The sequence below is a fragment of the Pectinophora gossypiella genome, chromosome 16 (assembly GCF_024362695.1).
Source record: "Pectinophora gossypiella chromosome 16, ilPecGoss1.1, whole genome shotgun sequence".
Taxonomy (NCBI): Eukaryota; Metazoa; Arthropoda; class Insecta; order Lepidoptera; family Gelechiidae; genus Pectinophora; species Pectinophora gossypiella.
This window is the reverse complement of record NC_065419.1, coordinates 12,054,385-12,078,681: the sequence shown is the minus strand read 5'-3', so window position 1 is coordinate 12,078,681 and position 24,297 is coordinate 12,054,385. Positions and strand designations below refer to the sequence as shown.

At 37.9% G+C, this 24,297-nt stretch overlaps 2 protein-coding genes across 3 annotated transcripts in view; both read left to right on the top strand.

The window, feature by feature from the left end:
• LOC126373869 (beta-1,4-N-acetylgalactosaminyltransferase bre-4-like) lies at window positions 1-6,513 on the top strand. The gene is made up of 6 exons (XM_050020220.1): window positions 1-151; window positions 804-901; window positions 1,873-2,065; window positions 2,915-3,037; window positions 5,055-5,150; window positions 6,336-6,513. Exons 1-6 carry the CDS (start codon window positions 12-14, stop codon window positions 6,466-6,468), a joined length of 783 nt encoding a protein of 260 aa, XP_049876177.1. The 5' UTR covers window positions 1-11; the 3' UTR covers window positions 6,469-6,513.
• Window positions 6,514-9,802: 3,289 nt separating this feature from the next.
• The window catches only part of LOC126373838 (beta-1,4-N-acetylgalactosaminyltransferase bre-4-like), a 263,755-nt gene continuing 249,260 nt past the window's right edge, over window positions 9,803-24,297 (top strand). For both annotated transcript variants that reach the window (XM_050020175.1, XM_050020174.1), the window contains exon 1: window positions 9,803-10,141. The gene's annotated coding sequence lies outside the window, so the exon portion shown is untranslated. The remainder of the gene's footprint in view (window positions 10,142-24,297) is intronic.

The window sequence follows — 24,297 nt, the reverse complement described above, 5'->3', positions numbered from 1 at the left end:
TGAAGTCGGATATGAATTTAACTATCAAACACTTCGAAGAGTTGTTTATACCTGAGGCTGCGTACCCGCATAGTATGGTCAGGAACGGAGGATATTATAAGCCTTTAAACTGCTCGTCAAGGCATAAAGTAGCCATCATAGTACCTTACAGGTTTGTATTTTTTTATTTGTCTTATTGAAGGCCTCTAGTGGCATTAACTACTTGGCCGGACAAATGAGGAGCGTCTAGTACCTACTTTCACTTGGTACACAATTTAAGTCACCAGGCCTGAGAGTGTCCAGTTAGCTACTAGCCCAAATAACTCCATCAACACGCAGTGGAGCAGCGTGGTGGAGTATGCTCCTTATCTCCATATCCCCTTCGGTTGATTGAGGGGAGGCCTGTGCCCTGCTGCTTATGTCTACATATAGCTGATATGACATTTTCTGTTGTGTAGATTATTATTGAACTGCCAAATGCCCCTTTTTATTGTGATACCTACCTTTTTATTTTCCTTTTATTGCCTTTTTTTTATTTATTTTTTTTATTTATTATAAATATATGCCTGATATGGCTCATACATAACGGCTACATAGCTAAGTACTTACATTTGTAAGCAGTAGCCAGGATCATTATTTTGACGTGACTTATTGTAGATTTGCCGCAGATGGCATTAACTACTTGGCCGGACAAATGGGGAGCGCTGAAGGCTCTCACCAGTAGCCGGGACCAACGACTTCATATGCCTTCCGAAACACGGATCATCTTACTAATATAACTAAGATAACCAAACTATCACGCATTTTTTCTTATTCTGTTATAGAAACCAAAGCAAATGTCTGACAGCCTTCCTGTTTAACATTCATCCGTTCCTGATTAATCAGAATTTGGAGTATCGAGTATTTGTTATAGAACAATATGGTGAGTTGTATATTTTTTACTCGAGAAGTTTCGATCTCAATGATAAACCAAAGAAACCAGGAATTTAAGCAGATTAAAATAAAATACCACCAGCCGGGTCTGCATGACAACCGCGCGGCGCGCGGCTCGCGTTATATATTGATTCAACCAATAAACAATACGAATGCTATCTACGTAGATGGACGTCAAACGGCTACTGGTCGAAGGCCTCGATATAATTCGCGCCGCATGCGGCGCGCTTACCGTGCAGAGCCTACATGTAGTGGTTTTACAGTTTTCACTAACACAGTTGGCTCGACCATTATAGGCGATACGGCTCACCGCCTATGTATAGTTGGTCTAACAGCAAGCTCAGAGAGGTGTGGTACTTAGTTCATCTTGCGAATAATGTACCTCTAACTACCCTAATTGGAATATAGTCATGGGCTTATGTTATGTGTTATGTTGTTAAAAAATAAATACAATGCTTCTAATGTACTTCATCATCATCATCAGCCGTACGACGCCCACTGCTGGGCATAGGTCTCCCCTAAGGATCTAAACGACGATCGGTCCCGCGCTGCCCGCATCCAACGGCTTCCCGCGACCTTCACCAGATCGTCGGTCCACCTTGTAGCGGGCCTACCCACTGAGCGTCGTCCGACACGTGGTCGCCATTCCAGAACCCTTCCGCCCCAGCGGCCATCGGCTAATGTACTTACTGAAAGCTAATTTGAAACATGAACTGAAAAAATCATAAAAAGAAATACACTGAACCCTTGCGTTGGTCTCTGTTGCGTATACCTCTAGTCTATTTGTCTTTATAATATAAAACATAAACCAAATAGGGATCACAAAGTGATTTTTGTGATATAACCCCACCGGGATTCGAACCCGGGACCTTTGTATAGTGAGGTCAAAGCTCAACCACTGGACCGCTGAGACCATTGGTGCACTGATTGTACGTAATACATGTAGTTTTAATTTACCAGGAGATCGCGAGTTGAATCGCGGCAGGCTTTTCAACGCTGGCTTCAAGGAAGCGGAGAAGTACGGCAAGTGGAACTGCGTGGTCTTCCACGACGTGAACCTGCTGCCGATGAGTGGGCGCATCCTGTACACCTGTCCCATCTTCCCGCGACAGATGAGCACCATCATAGTAGCATCCAATGGGACTATCATGAAGTAGGTAGACGGTCAATTTGGGGAAGGTTCTGCGGGGAAGTCTGTACACCCTCAGAACCCCGATACCCACCCCGCCGGCGTGGCGTGGTCAACGATTTCCCTCATTCAGCGCTTATCCAGCGGCTTCCCGCGACCTTCACCAGATCGTCGGCCCATCTTGTAGCGTTGTCGCCATTCGAGAACCTTTCCGCCCCAGCGGCCATCGATTCTCCTCGGTATGTGTCTTGCCCACTGCCACTTCAGCTTGGCAATTCTCCGAGCTATGTCGGTGACCTAATTATGATTTAATGTCCTAATCAAACTTTTCACAAAGTGATTTTTTGTTAGACTTGTGTGTTCCATCGGGATCGAACCCTCCGGATCGTAAGCCCAACCACAGAGGCTGTTAAAATTTTTAGTGATTATTTGTGAGAGTTTATGAGTATGTATTTATCCATAATTGTGTTGTTCACTATTTTGGTTTCTAAAAGAATGTTCTAATTCAGCGGGGCGTTATAAACAAAAAGTCACTTTTATAATCACTTGTTATTTATATTTATTGATGCTGCGGATGTTGGGCGAACAGAGAGGAATGAAGAAAAGAATGAATTTAGTATGAGTACATGTGAATACATTCCGTGCTTCGGAGGGCACGTTAAGCCGTTGGTCCCGGCTATTAGCCGTAAAAACACCTCCACCAACCCGCATTGGAGCAGCGTGGTGGAGTATGCTCCATACCCCCTCCGGTTGATTGAGGGGAGGCCTGTGCCCAGCAGTGGGACGTATTAGGCTGTTTATGTATGTATATGTATGTACATGTGAATGAATACTAAACATGTGTTTTCAGTTAATTTATTAAATTGTTCCCAGTACAACGCTTTCACACATATACGGAAGTGTCACCGCCATGACAAGAAAACAGTTTCTCAGAGTAAACGGGTACTCGAACCTGTACTGGGGGTGGAACATACAGGAGCACGATCTGAGTTTACGGTAAACATTATTTATAATTTTTAATTTATTAATTTATTTATTTACATTTCACGACTTTACGTACAGTGCAGAGGCGCCAATGCGCCGTGAAACTTTAAATATAAACAATAATATAATTAAACATTATGAAAATTAGGTGTAAACAATATAAAAACATATTTAATTTTCACACATCATTCATCTTCTCGCAGAACCTCAGACACTCGCGACACACATACGTCCACTCACTCACAAACACTTAATTTGTCCGGGTTATTCATTAATTCACCCACGTTCCCGAGAAATGCATTTTCGAAGGTATGTGACCTAACCTGTATTGGGCTGGTTTTCCCTTCGCGGGTTGGAAGGTCAGACAGGCGGTCCTGTCAAATCTTCAGGTTAGGTAAGCGGACCCTGTGAAAAACGGGATAATGCTAGGGGGACGATGATTCATTAATTCGCTTATTCGTTTTTTAAAATTAACAGTTGTCACTAAACCGTCCCTTTCGTTTTCGGCGGATAAGAAAAGGACAGGTATAACTTAAAGAAATGGGAGGTTTTCAGCACGAATCACATCCAATACCGGGTTCTGACCGTGTTAAGTCAGGGATATGAGACTCCGGATATTTCCATACTGTTGCAAGTGCGATGATCACGGGATGACTGATGAAATGAGGGGCTTTCCAGGGAAAGTTCTCCAAAAATAATATAGATAGCGCTGTCAAGATGTAACGTGATGATACATACCTAATCTAATCTAGCCTACTAGATCCCACTGCTGGGCAAAGGCCTCCCCTTCCTCTTTCCATTTTATGCGGTCCTGTGCGTATTCCGGCCAGTCCCTCCGGCATGCGTCCAAGTCATCACGCCATCTCTTCCGAGGTCTACCACGTCGCCTGTACCCGTCATGTCATGAGGCACCCAATGCGTGACGATCCATGCCCACCGCTCAGGGTGCATGCGACAAACATGTCCGGCCCAATCCCATTTTTGTTTGGCGGCTTTTCGTCCCACATCAGCTATTCCCGTTTTTGAACGCAGACCTACATACCTATTTCATCAAAAATACTATGTACTCAATGGCAGAAGAATATATAAAAATAATTGTTGCTTGATATTTGGATCACATATTATATGGTATAGAATTATGTTGCTACCTATAAGTACATATTGCTTCCCTTTATTTTGATTAGAATAGTAATGGGTGGAAGATGTGTTGTGGCTGCGTGTAATAAAAAAGGGTTATCATTTATACTTACTTACTTATCGAAAACAAAACATGCGTTAAGATGAAGATGCAGGGATGTTCGCTGAGGCGCGGGTCGACTGCTTCTACACCACAATGCGTACACGATGCACATCACTGACTCGTAGGATCCGCGCCAGACCCAACAGTATCCTGAGCATGATTGTAAGTAGGCTCGACTGTCCGTAGATGACTCATTGCTCCATGAGTCACTTGTACAGGAGCAGTAAATAAATAAATGTCTTATTTTCATTGTGTAGGTATGTGTGTGTGTATTGTGTATCTGTGTAATCCTAATATTATTTCAGGCTGATCACCTGATTGTCCGAAAGTAAAATGGTCCGTGCTTCGGAAGGCACGTTAAGCCGTTGGTCCCGGTTACTACTTACTGATGTAAGTAAGTAAGTAGTCGTTACATGAGCCATGTCAGGGGCCTTTGGCGGCTCAATAGTAACCCTGACACCAGGGTTGATGAGGCTAGTATTCCACCTCACAACCCACACGATAAGAAGAAGATCCTAATATTAGCGAGTAAGAAATCATTGTTACTAACATCCTGGGTCCAAGTTACCCGTAATATTTTTTTTTTATTAAGTATGTCTGTTATCCATGAAATTAGAAGGTTAAAAAAGAAAAAAAACTTTACAGCGCCATCTATATTATTTCTGAGGAATGTAGCCTGGAAAGACAGTCATCGGAATGGAGTAGGTAGATCCATAATTAACTAAAATGAAGTAGGTAATTTTTGAAACTTGTCAATTAGGTACTTACTCTACTTATTTTCTTTTTCAGTCTTCGTCATGCCAGGATTCGTTTAGTAAGATACAGCAGACTTATTTCGAAATATGTGCTTCTGCCTGGGCTAATCGAACCTTACAACAATACTAAGTAAGTTGATTAAATACCTACCTAGTTGAGTGAGAATGAGTATAGTCTGGATTGTAACAACCCGAGCATTTCATAGAAGCAGATATCAATATTTATGAAGTTATAAAATCCCTGGTAGCCGACAATTTCCCGCATTCAGCGCTTATTCAAATTCAAAAAGTAAAAATACCTTTATTCAGTAGGTAATTTACACTCTGAAACATCTCCGACCGAGTAGTTAATGACATTTGCGCCAAATCAACAATACGTCACGTAAAAAAATGTAATCGTCAGTTTTAAATAACGAACGAGTCATCCGCCTAAAACTACAGCAGCTTCTCACAACTTGTATAGCCGGGGAAAAGAAGCTGCAAGAAAAACTTCTACACAGAGCTCTGGGGGGTTAAAAAGGCCACCTCGAAGCAATTCATCTAAGTAAGCAATATTGCAATTTGACATTTGCGCATATAAAAGTAAGTGCGCAATGCAAACAAATGTCAAATTGCAATATTGCTTTCTTAGTTGAATTGTTTCAATGTGGCCATTTTAACCCCTCTGGTCGTTCTTTAGTAATTTGGCTGCCAAATAAGAGTTTCCAGGCAGTTAATCATATGCATTCATATCTTCTAAATAATCATTAATCTTATGGGTTGATGAGGTTGGTACTCCACCTCACAACCCACACGATAGAAGAAGACTATACTTAATATAATGACCTTATTACAAAGTTTCTGTTTAATTACAGTCTTAAAACTGTAATGTTCAAAGGTAAATTCTGAATGTCAATGGGAATCTTATTGAAAAAACGTACAATTTGCCCTTTAAGCCCTTGTTTATAAATAAAATAAATGTCCATCTATGTAAGCTGGGAACGGGCCGCTAGTACCTACTTAATAATATTTTTCATTATAACAAATTAATAATAAAACTTAATAATAAATTAAATTCTATATTTAATAATTTTAATAATTAAATAAACTTTATTGAGTAAAAAGATGACGGTTTAAAAAATGTATTAAATATGAAATAAAATACATTTATTGCCAGTAAGTAAAAATACCTTTATTCAGTAGGTAATTTACACTTTAAATCAATTCCGGCCAAGTATTTTTACTTAAATATATTAAATAATTTTTAAGATTAATAAAGCTATACTATATTTTTACACCTATAGCAAATAATACAAAAGTCATATTTATGTCGCAGGGCCATTCTGTTGGTGAACGCGGCTGAGCGCTACCGTCGCGAGGGTCTGGAGCAGCTGCAGTACCGGGTGGTCACCACCAAACATGATCATCTTCACACGCACATCCTCGTCGACATTGATGACCAAGTTTAAACTGTTCTCTGCTGAACTGGGAGTGAATAAATGACATACAACGCATCCAGCTGTGTTCAAGCGTTGCCGAACTATCAATAGTTTACGGAGGAACTTTCAAGGCTACGTTCCCCAAAAACAATAGGTATAGATGGTTAAAACACATAATAACGGGTTCTTACCGCGTTTGAAATAGGGATATGAGATAGGGGTGTTGCAAGTGCCATGATCACGGGATGACTGATGAGGTTGGAATGGAATAGGTAGATCCATAATTTTCTACGGGTAGACATATCTGCAACAGTGGGCACTTGCAACAGTGTCGAAATATCGGGCGAGTCATATCCCTATTTCAAACGTGGTAAGAACCCGTTATTATGTGTTTTAATTATGATAATAGATGGCGGTGTAAAGATTCGTCTTCGTTTAACCCTTGTTATTACACCTAGGTACAACACATCTTCCACCCATTATTATTCTGATCAAATTAAAGGGAAGAAAAAGGCCTCTGCCATTACTATATTTTTGAATACTTATGATGAGAAAATAGGTAGAAAATAGGTAATTATCATGTTAAATCTGAACAGCGCTATCTATATAGTTTTTAGGAAACTTAACCTGGAAACTCTTTCATGGTCATCATTGATACTATCGATAGCCTATAATTGATCCTCTTGAGTTTTTCGATAGTGGCCAATCATACATAACATGCATAAACAGCCTATATACCTACGCCCCACTGCTGGACACAGGCCTCTCCTCAATCAACCGGAGGGGGTATGCAGCATACTCCACCACGCTGCTCCACTGCGGGTTGGTGGAGGTGTTTTAACGGCTAATAGCTTAACGTGCCCTCCGAAGCACGGAATCATATTATTTTTCTTCAGACAATCAGGTGATTAAAACCTGTAAAGTCCTTATCAAACAAAGGACAGTCTCACAAAGTGATTTCGACAATGTCCCCATCGGGAAACGAACCCGGACCTCCAGATCGTGAGCCTAATGCTCTAACCACTCCACGGAGGCTGTTAGCCTATCGATAGACATTAATACTTATTGTGTTTCTCAACATGTTGTAAATTCCACAAGGATTGCGTTTTTTCAAACATGATGAACGATGGACGAGTGCATGGGCGATATTGTAGATTTGCCGCAGATGGCATTAACTACTTGGCCGGACAAATGGGGAGCGCTGAAGGTTCTCACCCGGTACAACGTTTACGACAACAGGCCTGAGGGTGCCCAGTTGGGCGCGAACCTCGGCTCAGGGCGTCGTCTGAGAGGAAAAATATTTGAAAGAATTAATCGACCCTAGTGGGTCGATAGCGATAAGCGCTGATTGAGGGAAATCGGCGACCACGTCGGCTGGGTCGGTATCGGGGTCCTGAAGTGTTTGGTGTCGCGAGCTGATTGGCTGCCTCTATGACTAGAGTAATCGGGTCGTCGGGATCGTATATTACGTCCTTCGGACGCCGTTATTTTTAGTTCTACCTAGTATTATTCTACGCAGTATTATTAATAATAATAATAATAATATCTTTATTTTGTACCATTAAAGCCTTAAATATATGACAATATATGTTTACATTTATAAATATGTAGTTACAGGCTGTGAGATAATTGCTATGAGTCAGCTGTTATCCCTAAAAGTTTTAAAACTGAGCTAAGGATACCAGCTACCATCCAAAAGTTGTATGCAAAAGCCAAAAGTGAGGGTGCTGACAATGAATATTGTTATAGTATTTAAAATTTAAATGATATCAAGTTATCAATAAAAAGAGAAAATAATAATTAATAGTTAAGGTAAAATGCAACTTGCTATGTGCGTGTGTGTGTGTGTGTGTGTGTGTGTGTGTGTGTGTGTGTGTGTGTGTGTGTGTGTGTGTGTGTGTGTGTGTGTGCGTGTGCTTATTATATGGCTCTACCTACAACAATAAGGTTCGCGCGGACGTCAGATTGTGTATAATAAGATAGTAGGCTTATCACTACAAGCACCCCTCAACCCCAACCCTTAAAAGTTTCCAGACATTCTCAGAGATGTCGCTGAAAGCAAAGTTTATTTAAATAGGTTTGTAAGTAACTTTATTCCTTTGATTGATAATAAAATTAATTATCTTAATGGATACGTATGAATGAAAATAAGTTAGGTACATTAATTAGTATTTTATCACACAAACAAAGACAAGGAAAAACGAAACGAAAACATTCGGTACGTCAGTGTTACCATGCTTGAGAATTATCCCGACACATCCGTAAAATGGTTATTATATCGCCATGTTTCAAAAAGGAATTTGTTAACAAGAGAATTTACTATATTTGACGACAAATAGAATCAAACAGTTATCTTTGTTTTGTTTGTTTTTTTACTCAAACTGAAAAACCGAACGTGACAATCAAAACAACTTATGATTCCTAGTTACTTATAGAAATAACTAATTAGTTTGCTAAATCAGTTTCTTGTTAAGATGCACTTGACCATATTTTGGTGCCAATTCCGGCAGATATACAAACTTAATTTTATTTTTACTGTATAATATGTAGCGGTCGCTCATTCAAGCACAAGTTGTGAGTGAAGGACAGCACTAATATTTACCATCGTCTTAGAATTGCTCTATATTCTTTGTTAATGAGGGACTTTCCAGGCTACGTTCACCAAAAACAATATAGATGGCGCTGTACAGATTTAACGTGATAATGGCCCCGATTCCTGCAGACATCTCTTAATTTTACTTTAAGTTATACCTGTCATTTTCTTATCCGCCGAAAAGGAAAGGGACGGATGATTGACAGCTCTTAATTTTAGGAAGAATGAGTAAATAAATGAATAACCCGGGCGAATTTTTAGACGGTTGTTTTAGATTTGTGCTTAAAATTGACGTGTGTTCCATAAATTTTATGCTTGTCGATTACCCGTCCCTTTCCTTTTCGGCGGATAAGAAAATGACAGATATAACCTAAAATAAAATTAGATGGTATTTACAGGAATTAGCACCAATAATTACCTAAATATATATAAATAAAATTGTTGCTTGATTTTTGTATCACATTATGTACAGAATTATGTTGATACCCATATTGTTTATTCTCATTTCGTCAGAATACTAATGAGTGGAAGATATAATTGTGCCTGGGTGTAATAAAAAGGGTTATCATATATACCCAAAAACGAAGATAAAAGATGCATTATGTCTGTTATTAATGAATTAAGAAGGTTAAACGAAGAAAAATCTGTACAGCGCCATCTATATTGTTTTTGAGGAACGTAGCCTGGAAAGTTCCTCATTACAGCGGTTGTTATGTCATTTTACCTATAAACAAAGGCAGATAAAAATGCAACGGTGGCAACACAGTTTTTTCGCTCGACAACGAAACGGCAGGCGAATGTCATGTCAGTCAGTAAGTCAGTTCAGTTGTGTATTGCAGTTTGCGGCAGTTGGTGATCAGTCGAACTTGAATTCTGATTTATTGTATAATTTACATCGCACTTTCACTAGTTTAACCTGTTTAATTCTTGTTTGAAACTATTTTCCTGAAAAGTTAGTAGTGTGAAATTCCTTGTGAACTGTTGCCGAACTGTTTTTTTGGCAAAACCTTTAACGCAGTGCAGTTTTTCTGGACGGACCTGTTTTTGTGTGCAAATTCGTTCCCGTTTTGGCGCAACTTGCTTGGAATATATTATTGGATGGTCTGAAAGGTGAGTGGACACATAATAACTTTTTCTCTGGCCTTTAAGATTCATAAACAAAGTCATAACTTGGTTCCGGCGTCGTTCTATATTTAGAGCTTCGTCTCGATTCTCGTTTGTATACAAAAGATCTCTTACGTTGCTTTTTTATATTTTTTTACTTCAGAGTAACAGGATAATGTTTTACGACATTCAAATTTATTAATAATTTTAATTTTAACCGCAAGCTACCTAGTTATCAACCGCAGCAGAAATTCATTCATGACTATAAATTCGAAGAATGTAAGGACATAAAAAATGTCATAATCATTTTATATGCCAATGCTTTTGGTAGCAAAAATATTATCGCAATACTGTTGTGAATGCGTGTTTAAAGTGCAGCATATTTTGTGGGGATACAGTGTTTTTTCAGTTAAATAAAGTTGTTAGTTTTTCAAATTAATTTGAAAAATATTTGCTACTACTTATAAACTAGGAAGTAATTTTGCAAATACCATCTTATACAATCTTCTAGTGCTGTTAATTGGCTATAATCACTTCCTTAAGCTTAGACTAATAGGTGACAATGCGGCCAGTGTCTGTGCTTGTGTTATGTCATATTGAAATGACCTCCAGCAGCGATGGACTAGATCTGTCCTTGTCTTGAGGATGTGCCCTATTATCCAAGCAACGGCCTCATAAAAAATCCATCTTGAATCACAAGGACTAGGTGAATTTAAAACCACCAGTGTTATGCATTTAGCTTAAACAATTGATTGAATAATATAATTATTATTTTTGTATTTTGATTTTGTACTAGGTTTTGTCAAGTTCTTATAAGTATCAAGGCTTATTAATCTATTAGCATTTGAGAACTCTGGACTGTTGCACCTTGAAGCCTATGTAAACACAAAGATAAGAAATATAATTTCACTGATATTTACAATTAATGTTTATGATAATATCAACATTGAACATAAGTTCAAAGTTATTTAAATTGTTTTTTTTTAATTTCTGATAAGTGCGGGGTCAAGTTATTGAAAATAAAGTCATTGTTCATTGTAGGTGTTCATATTATACATATTTTATGGCAAACTTGACCTTTGTATTTATACTGATTTAAAGTTTCTACTGAACAATGGGATTTTGTTACGATGTTATGATGTAATAACGCATGCTTTATTGTTAAGTATGTTGTTATGTTTCATAGCGTTTGCAGTATTTTTTATTTCTGCTTGCATTAGGATATTGATAAGGTGTATTTTCAATTCTGGATATAGTTGTACATAAACATAATTTATTTATAATACTGTTTTTCCAGTTTCCCGTACCTGATCCCACTCCTATCCTGAAGAAAGAAGCCCGTTGCATGTTTTCCTCAAAGTTACAAAGAAAATGTCCCGGTTATCACCGTAAAATTGTCCTGTAATTTTTGTTCATTGTTTGTAGTTAACATGACAAGTTATAAGTACAGGATGTTGACAGTATTCGGTTTCTTTCTGGCTTGTCTCGTCACTTACAGCATGTACCTGTATGTGTTTCAAAAGTTCAACCGTAAACAGCATCTCTACATGTTCGGTAGCATATTTACTTTTTAATTTTATCATTCAATGGTCAAAATAATTATTAATTAGGTATATTATGAACTGCAAAATGTGTTATATTACAACTTTGTACATTTATTTGCGGTGAAAAAATAATTGTTTTTCTCATAACTACTTTTCTTAACTCTAAGGTTTGTAAACCAATAAATCGCATCACTGGAGTAGAAAATTGTCTTAGATTGACGTTCTCCAACTAAATACAGTTCCAAGACAGATTAATTAGATATCTAAATAGATATATATGCATGTGGGCATGTGGGCATGTTCTGAGTGACTGAAGGTGAGTTGAGATGATTGTGTGAGAAGTAGACGAGTGACATGAGTAGTACAGAAGGTATAGACTATAGAAGGGATGCATAGACAAATGATAGATTGAGTGAAGGAGTGTGAATGAGTGAGAGAGTGATAGAAGCAGTGAGAAGGGAAGGAGAAGGGGAGAGAGAAGATGGCGGATTGTTGACGGTGGTGGTGTGAATTATTGTACTGGGAGAAAAAATAAAAAAAGTGTATGAATCATATTTGAACTATTTAATTGAGCAAACCCAAATATCCAATTTGGGGGCTCGTCCGGGATTTAAACCCGGGATAGTGCTGACACCCTAAAAGTGAAGCTTGGTTATGTTATGCATGACTGCTTCAAATTTGTATAATGTTGTTAATAGCCAAATTATAGAAGCGAGTCCAGCTAGCCAAGCCAGCCGGAGTCTGATACTTAAAAAAATATATTAATCACAATTTAAATTACGTGATAATAGTAAAAAACAGAAAGTAAATCCACCACAGGCTTCGTTAGTACCAACATTCATATTAAAAAAATATATAAAAAAATAAGCTTCGAATTACGTGAAAAAATAGTTTTTCTATTTATACACAAACTATTTTTTCAAATAAATTTTTACAACTTATTCGAAAGTAGGTACGTAATATGTTTAATTAATTAAATAATAGTAGTAAAGTGCGTGAGTATTCGTATCAGATGCCGTGTTTAAAAATATAGGTAGGTACTACCTACCTACTGTTAAAATGAATTAGGTAGTTGTTGTAAAATTAGTTGGATATGTTTAATTTGTCATTTCATTGTGTCATAAATTTCGTGTCAGCCGGTTTATTATAAAATATGTTTTGAAAACTGCAAATGCAATAATGTAAAATAGTAATTTTGTGTTACTTCCTAGTAAACAATTTAGTTGTCGCATATTTTTTTTATTTTACCTTTTTTACTAATACATACCTATCGTACATACTTAATCAAATTGAATCGTTACCCGTTTGTAATTGAATTTGGCTGAGCATTGAGCAAAGGGGCGATGTTAACAAGATTATCTTTGCCTCAGAATCGAGTTTACGAATATCAAATAAAAAATAATTTATTATGTTGGGAAAATCTTGTCAAATTCTAAATTGTGAAAATGATTCCAGACTGGCTTTATTCTAGATATTTCGAGATCTTTTACCCCGAAGCCAATGTTACCTATACTAAAAGATTGGACGTTTTTACGTAATATTCCTTATTCCGTTTTGTAGTGAAAACGAAAGTGCCTTTTTGAAAAACCAGATTCGGATGTGATTTTTGTTCACAAAACCTCTCAATAGATAAGCTAGTTTCGGTCCAGGTAAAATACTGTGGACCCAATTCTTACCTCGATTGAGGTTAATTGAGAAACATCGAGCTTTTGTTGAAGAAAGTCACATCAGAATGTAATTTTTAAACAGGTGCGTGGTTCTCACTATTTAACACGACGATACAGACGTTCAGTGGAAATAAACACATTAATTATTTAATAGTTTTTAAAACGAAACCGTAGACTAATCTAGTTGTGGAGTTTAGGTACCTATTTAAGATTATTAAAAGCATCATTGCGCAGAGGAGCTCGGTGGCGCAGCGGTAAACGCGCTCGGTCTGTGATTGTTGAAGTTAAGCAACTTTCGCAAAGGCCGGTCATAGGATGGGTGACCACAAAAAACAAGTTTTCATCTCGAGCTCCTCCGTGCTTCGGAAGGCACGTTAAGCTGTTGGTCCCGGCTGCATTAGCAGTCGTTATTAACCACCAATCCGCACTGGGCCCGCGTGGTGGCTTAAGGCCCGATCTCCCTATCCATCCATCCATAGGGAAGGCCCGTGCCCCAGTAGTAGGAACGTTAATGGGCTGGTGATGATGAAAAGCATCATCATCTTCCGGTTTTTCACAGCTATTTCAGACCCTATTTTCTATGTTCATTTATTTTATTTCATGCATTGAATTCTATTAATTATCAGTTGTAAATGTTTTATAAGTAAATTATTGCGTAATGGCTACTAAACGTAGCAGTAGTTAAAAAATAGGTAACAAAAACAAGACTAAAACAATAACACTTCGACTTCATATCAACAGAGGGTGCAAGTTGTCTTTTCACGTTTTTTTGACTTGTGGCTCTGCCTACCCCATTAGGGATTATGGACGTGAGTTTATGTATGTATGTATAACTTAAAAAATCAATCGATATGTCTCTCTTACTGTTGTCATATTGCGTTATCTTGTGTACGGTCACGAGCATCAATATGCATACATTTTAGTACCATGTCTAATGAATTTTTTAGTCAAATTGCACTGTAAGGGTGGTATTAATAAACTAATCTCAGCTTCGAGACTGCCCTTAAGACCATGTCAATGTGACAGTTCTCATATAAAAACAGAGACTTGAGCATGATCTTGAGGGCAGCCTCAGTTGAGATTGGTTTATTAATACCACCCTTAGTCTCACTAAATGTCAAATATGTTAGTGCGACAGAGCCCTAAAGAGGGTACATTATATTGCTCATGACTGTACAAAAAAAAATTAAAGAATGACACATAGCCTATATACATCCTACTCTTGGGCAGAGGCTTCCCCTCAATCAATCAGTGGGGGTATGGAGCATACTCCACGCTGCTCCACTGCGGGTTGGTGAAACGAATGAAATGAAAAAAGCATTAATAACAAGAAGGCAGTAAGTAACAAACAAATCCTAGGGCGCATTTCCTTTGTGTTTTAGCAAAAAAAGATTCCTCATTATTGGAACTGCTCATTATAGCTCAGTCCATTGTAAGGAGCTGGGCGTATCGTTACGTTCTATGCCTTAGTAGACAAAAGGACATACCTATTTGAAGTATCGCTGAGCGGAACATTAATGGCTGGTCACGGCTACGAGTGCGACTTGGAGTGGAAAATTCACTCCATGATGAGAATGGCATTTGATAAATCAAATAACTGCTCTATTGGACAGTTAGTTACACTGTGGCAATGAAGGACGAACTGCCTCTGCAGTTTGTCGAGACTATTGTTATGTAAATATTATAATACCACTTTAAGAATAAATAAATAGAAATAAAACATCCCAAGCTACGTTCCCCAAAAACAATATAAGTATATGGCGTTGTACAGATTTAACGTGATAATTACCTAATTTTGCATCGCTCGGATACATAATTATTCAAAAGTATAGACATATAATAACAAAAAAACTGTTACCGTCATTCAACCGGAGAGGGTATACTCCACCACGCTGCTCCATTGTAGGTTGGTGGAGGTATTTTATGCCTAATAGCCAGGACTAACAGATTAACGTGCCCACCGAAACACGGAATCTTCTTACTTTTTCGGACAATCAGGTGATTCAAGCCTGTAATGTGCTTACAAAGGACAGTCTTACAAGGTGATTTCGACAATGTCCCCATCGGGAAGCGAAGCCGGACCTCAGATCGTGGGCCTAACGCTCGCAACTAAAATTATACAAATTCGTTACCACTTTAGAAAAGATCTTTTTACTGATTGAGTGACATTTATTAAAAACCAAAATAATTCACAAATTTTACCATAAATGACTCGAGTATGCGTTAGATACTTGGGTATTTGACTGGGTCAAAGATAAATTATCTAAGATGATCAAAAATCAATCTCATTTTACTTTTCAAGTTATTTTCGAATTGTATTTATGAATTAAGTGACAATGAGTACAACGTTTGACCGCTTTTATTGATGATGTCATAGGGCTGTATTTCCATACAAACTCCAAAGAAAACTTTCGTTTTGACGTTTCGTAAAAACTATCTCAGGTTGTTAAGTAGGCTTTTTTTTAATTTTTTGACCTGGTTACAAAGACCTTTAAGCCACGTCTTCATTTTGGAGCTGGTTATTATATTCACGGTATTGCTCTATCAACCCAAAAAACTGAAGGCTCTGCTAAGGTTAGATACTATTAATCGGCAATGTTTGCTGCGAAAAGTACTTAGTATAAGTTCTGACATTGAGTGTCTGTAAGGTTCTTAACTATTATGGCCTCCAGATTACTGTTTCTTATTAACCTTTGGCCCTACATGGGCCCTACTACATCCATACAATTGGCTCAGGCATGTTAGTTCATACATTATAGATCTAATTATAGTTTGATGGATGTTTCCTCTCGGTCCGAAGATGCAATGTGCCTGGGTGTAATAACAACAGTATTCAAGGCAAGGCAATTCTTCTTCTATCGTGTGGTTGTGAGGTGGAGTACCAACCTCATCAACCCTGGTGTCAGGGTTACTATTGAGCCGCCAAAGGCCCCTGACATGGCTCATGTAACGACTACATACTTACATCAGTAAGTACTAACCAGGACCAAAAGCTTAACGTGCTTTCCGAAGCACAGATCGTCTTACTTTCGGACAATCTGGTGATCAGCCAGTAATGTCTTAACCAAACTAGGGACCACAAAGTGATTTTTGTGATATGTCCCCACCGGGAATCGAACCCGGGACCTCCGGATCGGGAGCCCAACGCTCAACCACTGGACCACGGAAGTCGTTTATCGTTTAGGCAAGGCTATAGAACTCGACAAAGGTTTTAATAAGTTATATGAAAAAAATAATGATCGAAGTGTCATAGTTTCGCCAGGCCGTGGGGTGTCTCCTTGATGCGAAGCAGTTTTCGAAGATCTGGAAGATTTTCCATACTCACTGTGACGTCCCGGTCATATCCCCCATACATCATTATTACCCCGCGATGTTTCTGTTAGTAATGTTCTTAGTGAGCCAACTACATAGAGATATAATAAAGTATAGAGTAGGTATATAATTGAGCATATAATTTTCCGTGCTTCGGAGGGCACGTTAAGCCGTTGGTCCCGGCTATTAGCCGTAAAAAACACCTCCACCAACCCGCAGTGGAGCAGCGTTGTGGAGTATGGTCCTCCGGTTGATTTAGGGGAGGCCTGTGCCCAGCAGTGCGACGTATAGGCTGTTCATGTTTATGTTTATGTTTTAATTTAACGCAATAATTAAACGTAGAGTAAGTGCGAAATGCATTACCTATTTTACAAGAATTAGCTTGGACACGATTTAAAAAATAACTTCATTAACAATTGAGACCACTAACCTTGTAATAATTATCATGCAGTAATCATCTACGAAGCATCCAACTACGACTTACGATAAGAAAAATAATTAATTGTTCTGTCAGATATATAAATGTTCAAAAACTTATAATGTTATGATTTTTTTGCTAATAAATAATAATGTGAGTAGGTACGAATAATTCACATTCAAAAATATGTTTATTCAGTAGATTAACAGGTTAACATAGTTACAATTGAATCAATTTTTACATGACGAATCAATCATGATTCTCTCACATTTTTTCCTGCTATTTTTTGGCTATTTATTTATTATGTTTTTTTTTGTTTATAGTTCTACCTATTTGAAGTATACCTAATTAAGCATTCACTTTTAACTCATTTGATTTAGTTCTTTAATCAATATAATTTGTTACAAAAGTTTTTTTTAACTGAGAAAACAGTTAAAGAATAAAAAAACATACCAAAAATACTTTTTGTTAGAAATGATTTTAACGAATTTTCTAATACAACTTGGTAGTAGGTTATTTTCAATTTATAACCGTACTTTATCTTGTGTAATAGTTCGACTTTTTACTGCAATTTAGTAATGCAGGAGTTATGTTTTTTACGATAAAGATCTGCGATTCCGAACGTATGAAGTACCTGCTGAAGGAAAATTACTGATACGTTTGTAATATATTATATTAAATATATTTGTAAAATTATTAAAAAAATATATATGTAAATATTAAAAGTACTAGCTGTAACCCGCGGTTTTTTCTGCATTATTTGCATTGGAAAGTACCTTATGTCCTTTTCTGTATAAAAAATTCATGACGATCGGTCGAATGGTTATGCCGTGAAAGCGTAACAAACTCGCTTTCGCATTCATAATATTAGTTAGGTTATTTTTGTTCGGAATACGTACATGCGTACGCGCGGAGCACTCTCACTACCTTCGCTTAAGGGCCAGTGTACGTCCCTGACCGAATATTTCACGCTAGCACTCTCGTTTGGAGTGAAATAGAAAGTAGGTACCTACACTATAAGTAGAGTTTTCTTTTTATTTTAAAGTAATTTCTCTTCTTTATAAGTTAAAAAAATAACGCTGTTAGGTTACGTTTTTCAATATTATGTTATTCGACTTTATGAGTTTAAATATGAGTTTGGACTATAGATAATCGATAACACAGTTTCGAGTATATGTTTATTTATTTATTTATTTTATTTATTTATCGTTGTTACAATTTAATGTTACAAGCGCTCCGTTATAGGTAATAGGTTCGCCCCCCTAATACATATCATAAACATAGCTGGCGAGGCGTGGGTGTAAACAGGGTGTTAGTGACATTGTGACGAAAACTTTGAGGGATAGTTCAAACCATGATTCTGAGTTGATATGAAGTGAAATTTTCCAACAATATAATGACACAAGCATATATAAAAATAATCGTTGCTTTATTACAAAGCTACTGGAAAAAACGCAAAAATAAGGATTAAAACTATCGTTGCTTGATATTTTGGTAATTTTATGTACTTAGATGAGGAGCTCGGTGGCGCAGCGGTTAACGCGCTCGGTCTGCGATTGTTGAAGTTAAGCAACTTTCGCAAAGGCCGGTCATAGGATGGGTGACCACAAAAAAAGTTTTCATCTCGAGCTCCTCCGTGCTTCGGAAGGCACGTTAAGCCGTTGGTCCCGGCTGCCATTAGCAGTCGTTAGTAACCATCAATCCGCACTGGGCCCGCGTGATGGTTTAAGGCCCGATCTCCCTATCCATCCATAGGGAAGGCCCGTGCCCCAGCAGTGGGGACGTTAATGCGCTGATGATGTACTTAGATATAGAATTATGTTGCTACCTATATTGCTTCTCTTTATTTTGACCAGAATGATAATAGGGTGGAAGATGTAATTGTACCCAAAAACAAAGATAAGACATTATGTCTGTTATCCATGAAATTAGAAGGTTAAACGAAGGAAAATCTTAGCAGCGCCATCTAAGTATATTGTTTTTGAAGGACCGTAGCATCGAAAGTTCCTCATTGAAATTACAATTGTTTACACAAGTCGCTTTTGTATAGATAATAAATTAAGTAAATGGAGCTATTAACCGTGTAGTTGCTATGGTACTAATTGAAGTAGGACTTCAAACACATGACGTAAACGGTACGTACGTTAAATGGCCATGCTTAAATAATACAACGCTCTTAATCGATACAATACGTACACGATTATATTTCTTAGTTCATCTTGCGATGGATGTACAATCAAAGAGCAAAAGTGCAGTCACTGAGCCCAGCGAATTATTTGTAAACAGTGGTGAAGTTTATGTTTTTGTAGGTGTTTTTGGTCTATTACGGAAACGACGTAACCAGGAGGTCTTAAGTGCAACCAGTTAATTTATTACTTTGCAAGAAACTGATTGGACTTTGGCACGTTATCGTACCTCTGACTACCCCAATTAGGATATTAGTCGTGACATTATGTTATCAATAATTCAAAGTTTTCGTTACGATGTCACTAATTTATTATTATTATTGCGTATGGCAGACAAAAATAAAATATCCTGTGTGGATCATATATCCAGCTCAAGCTCCCCTAGCCAAATCTCTGCCGCATCCGTCACACAATGCAGCTCGGCTATTCCATCTGGGAACCGGTGTAAATGGCACTCGTTTACTATGTGAGATAGGGTTTGATCCGGGTGACCACATTCACAGTATAGCGACTCCTTTAAGCCCCATTTATGTAGGTGATGGTTTGACTTTCCATGGTTGGTCCTACACCGGTTCAGTCAGGTCCAGATTTTTTGTTTGGAGTCAAAGCCAGATGGCACTAATGATATTTTTAAAGACACATAACACCAGCCTCTTTTCGTATTTTAATGTCTTTGCCGTTTCTATCGTCAATGTTCTTCGGTCTATCTATTTTCTGTGGAGGCTGAATAGCCTAGTTTTCTACGGTCTAATACGCTATGACCGTTTAGTAGGCAATTATCGCGGTACCGTGGAAACCTTGAACTAAATATAGTATGTAAATACACTCTAAATAATAGTGTTAGAAGACTTCACCAGGTACGGAATTTGCATCTTAAATAAGCTAGAAACAAAAGAACGACTATCGATTATATAACATAAACAGCCTATATAAAGTCCCACTGCTGGGCACAGGCCTCTCCCTCATACGGAGGGGGTATGGAGCATACACCACCACGCACCAGCCGGGATCAACGGCTTAACGTGCCCTCCGAAGCACGGAATCACCTTAGTTTTTCGGATAATCAGGTAACAGCCTCTGTAGTCTAGTGGTTAGAGCGTTAGGCTCACTATCTGGAAGTCCGGGTTCGATTCCCCATGCAGACATTGTCGAACCCGCTAATGACACTTTGAATCGTCAATTTTTTACATAACGAACGTCTCATCCGCCTAAAACTACTGCAGCTTCTCACAACCTCTTTCATTAATCAATATTTGTTATTACATTACGATATTAGTTTACTTACTTATATCATACAGGGACAAGGTGACAGTCAAGTAAAACGGAGTACAATCAGTCAAGATTGGCATTAAGAAGTCGTAAAATATTTTTGTGGGAGATCATTATGATTGGAAGCAAGAGAAGTGTGTCAGTATCGAAGCAAATGGAATTCCAGTCTCTGCTTACCCCGGTGGGAAATAGGCGTGAGTTTATGTATGTATGTGATGGATATTGGAGTATATATATAGTTTTAACCCCCAGGGTAGTACCACTTATGTGGTCTGGGGGGCTAAAATGGCCACTTTAGCAATTCATCTAAATCCAAATCATTTCCTGAATTCCGAGCATTATTGAAGCAATTCAGCTACTTGACGTTTACAATTCATCTTAAAATTGGCCATTTTAAGACTTTCCATAGAGAACTGTCAAAATGGGAAATTCATTTATGAATCGTAATATGAATTGTAATATGAAAATCCTAACATAATATAAACTGCCTATATACATCCCACTGCTGGGCACAGGCCTCCCCTCAATCAACCGGACGGGGTATGGAGCATACTCCACCACGCTGCTCCACTGCGGGTTGGTGGAGGTGTTTTTACGGCTAATAGCCGGGACCAACGGCTTAACGTGCCCTCCGAAGCACGGAATCATCTTACTTTTTCGGACAATCAGGTGATTCAAGCCTGAAAAGTCCTTACCAAACAAAGGACAGTCTCACAAAGTGATTTCGACACTGGGAATCGAACCCGGACCTCCAGATCGTGAGCCTAACGCTCTAACCACTAGACCACGGAGGATGAAAATCCTTAAGTGGCCATTTTACAATTTAATTCATAATAGGAACTTATGATTCATCAAAAGTGGCCTTTTTAGCCTCCCTGATCGGAAACGACGATATACAATTTATAACCTTTTTTGTCTATGGAGTAGGTTGTTTGGTGGACTACCAACCTCAGCGACTCTGGTGTATTAATTAGCCACCAAAGGCCCCTGACATGGGTCGTGTAACGACTACGTACTTAAATGGGGTTAAAAAGGCTACGTCGAAGCAATTCATCTAAGAAAGCAATATTGCAATTTGATATTTGCGCATATAAAAGTAAGTGCGCAATGCAAACATCTCCCTAGCATTACCCCCCAGTAAGTAGTAACCAAGAGTAACGACTTAAGGTGCCTAATCTTACTTTCGGACAACCGGGTGATCAGCCTGCAATGTGCTAACCAAACCAGGGATCGGAAAGTGCTTTTTGTTATATGTTCCACCAAGATTCGAACCTGGGACCTCCGGATCGTAAGCCCAACGTTCAACCACTGTATCTCGGAGGCCGTTATTTGGAATAGAATCGCGCTAATCCTTAATCTAGCTCTAACCAGCTTCAGAAGGCCTTGTGATGCTTCTTAAGGCTATGACGTCACTGTGTAGTAAAAACTTGAAAAAAAAATGGCTGTTCTCCTAGTTACCTGGAGTAAATCCGCGTCTGCCGCAATGGGGAGTCAAACAGTAAACACTTTATTGTGTTATGACTGGCCTTGTCCACCGTTATCGCAAATTAAACAATTTGCACGCCAACCCGCTTCCAGTTGTCTACTGGAATTGTCATTCTTTGCACAATATTTCGCGAGGCCATGTTATATGAATTCAGGCCAAAAACTGTTTCGCACAATGCACCTGAAAAAATGGGTTAATACCTTTAAACATTCAGACTAGGAAATAACATAAAATTGCTCTACAAATTCACATCAGGTTTACCGTCCGAAAACATAATTTCCTAAAAGGATAACGTGATTATTCATTAACATACATAATGCGGAAATTTGTCTGTTTATTCTTTTGTCGTTCATTCTCACACACGCGCCACAATAATAAATATTATTGACGCGTGCGCGACAGGATCTAATAATATTGAGCCATGTCACGCGTTCATCGCCCTCCAATAAAATCAGAAGGGATAAAATAGATACAAATTATTCAAATTACGCGGTAATTCGTTATTTGTCAATTCTGTTGTAGCTACTATCACATTCGATTCAGTAAAAAAAAAAAAAATGTGTACTGCTTCAATCAATCAATAATACTTTATTGCACAACAACATATACAAATACATAAACATACGAAAAAAACGTAAACACAATAGACGGCTTTATTGCTATACAGCAATTTCTGCCAGGCAACCTTAGGGTAAAAGAAGATTATTCATTGGAGTACGGGCTGGTGCAATAAACATTTATTATAATGATACCAACATAACAAAACAAAAAAAAAGAATAATAAATAATATACCTATACTTATCTAAAGAAATAATGTAAAAAATTGCTTCATGCATTCTCTTTCTGAAAAGATAACTCTAAAAATTGATTTTTTTTTATTTTTTCTAAGCCAGTCTTATCTCTCCAATTCTTCACAGAAGATTGTCGCATCCGAACAAATCTGCCGCCGTCGCCTTTCAAAAAGGCGGGAAAACGTTCCCAGTCGAAAAAGAAGAAATGAAAAGTAAAAAAAGAAATTAACTGCCAGTGTCAAATTAAAAATGATAAAGTCGTTACACAGGTTCACGACTTTATTCCGTCTGTTATAATTATTTGAATAAACATAACGGACACTAACATAATTAATAAATTACATACAAACGGGTCAAATTGATAACTTCCTTTTTTTGTCAGTAAGATGCATGTAAATAAAGTTAGTAATAGTGGACTAATTTACCTTGTGCCATTCCATAAATTAGTTTTTTTTAAAACAGAGAAATAATCACTACTTAGAGATCGTTGCAAAACGCACCTTACTCGTCAATCATAATTACAATAATGAGTAAGACTTCAATTATGGAAATGTCCACTGCATCTGATGGTCACACTTAGGTATCTCATATTAATATTAGTTACAAGTAAGTAACAGGTATCATTTAAAGGAAAAATACTGCGTAGATTTTATTTATCATACTAGGATTTAATAATTGTCTGATATCATAAACTGCCTATATACGTCCCACTGCTGGGCACAGGCCTCCCCTCAATCAACCGGAGGGGGTATGGAGCATACTCGACCACGCTGCTCCACTGCGGGTTGGTGGAGGTGTTTTTTACGGCTAATAGCCGGGACCAACGGCTTAACGTGCCTTCCGAAGCACGGAATCATCTTACTTTTTCGGACAATCAGGTGATTCAAGCCTGAAAAGTCCTTACCAAACAAAGGACAATCTCACAAAGTGATTTCGACAATGTACCCATCGGGAATCGAACCCGGACCTCCTGATCGTGAGCCTAACGCTCTAACCACTAGACCACGGAGGCTGTTAAATCAAAATAAAAGTAAAAGTGTCTGATATATCAAAATATTTTAACGCAAAATAAAAAATGCATCTAAATTGAAATATATTAGGAATACGTATTAAACAAAATACCATTAACAACGATTTGATAAGTATTAAGAATACTACAATGGTATGTGACTTAACCCATATTGGGTTGCTTTTCCTTCGCGGGTTGGAAGGTCAGACAGGCAGTCGCTTCTGTAAAAAACTGGACCAGTCAAGTCTTCAGTTTAGGTAAGCGGACCCTGTGAAAAACGGGATAACGCTAGGGAGATGTTGATGACGTAATTTCAATTAGGTATCTATGATCCAAACATGTAAATAAATAAAAATAATACAAAGACAACATCTAGAAAGTAGATATATGAAAACTTCAAATACTGGTGTCGTAGCTTAGCGCACCTTCAGCAACTGAAGAGTGTAAATCTTATATTTAAATTTAAATTAAAAATATAT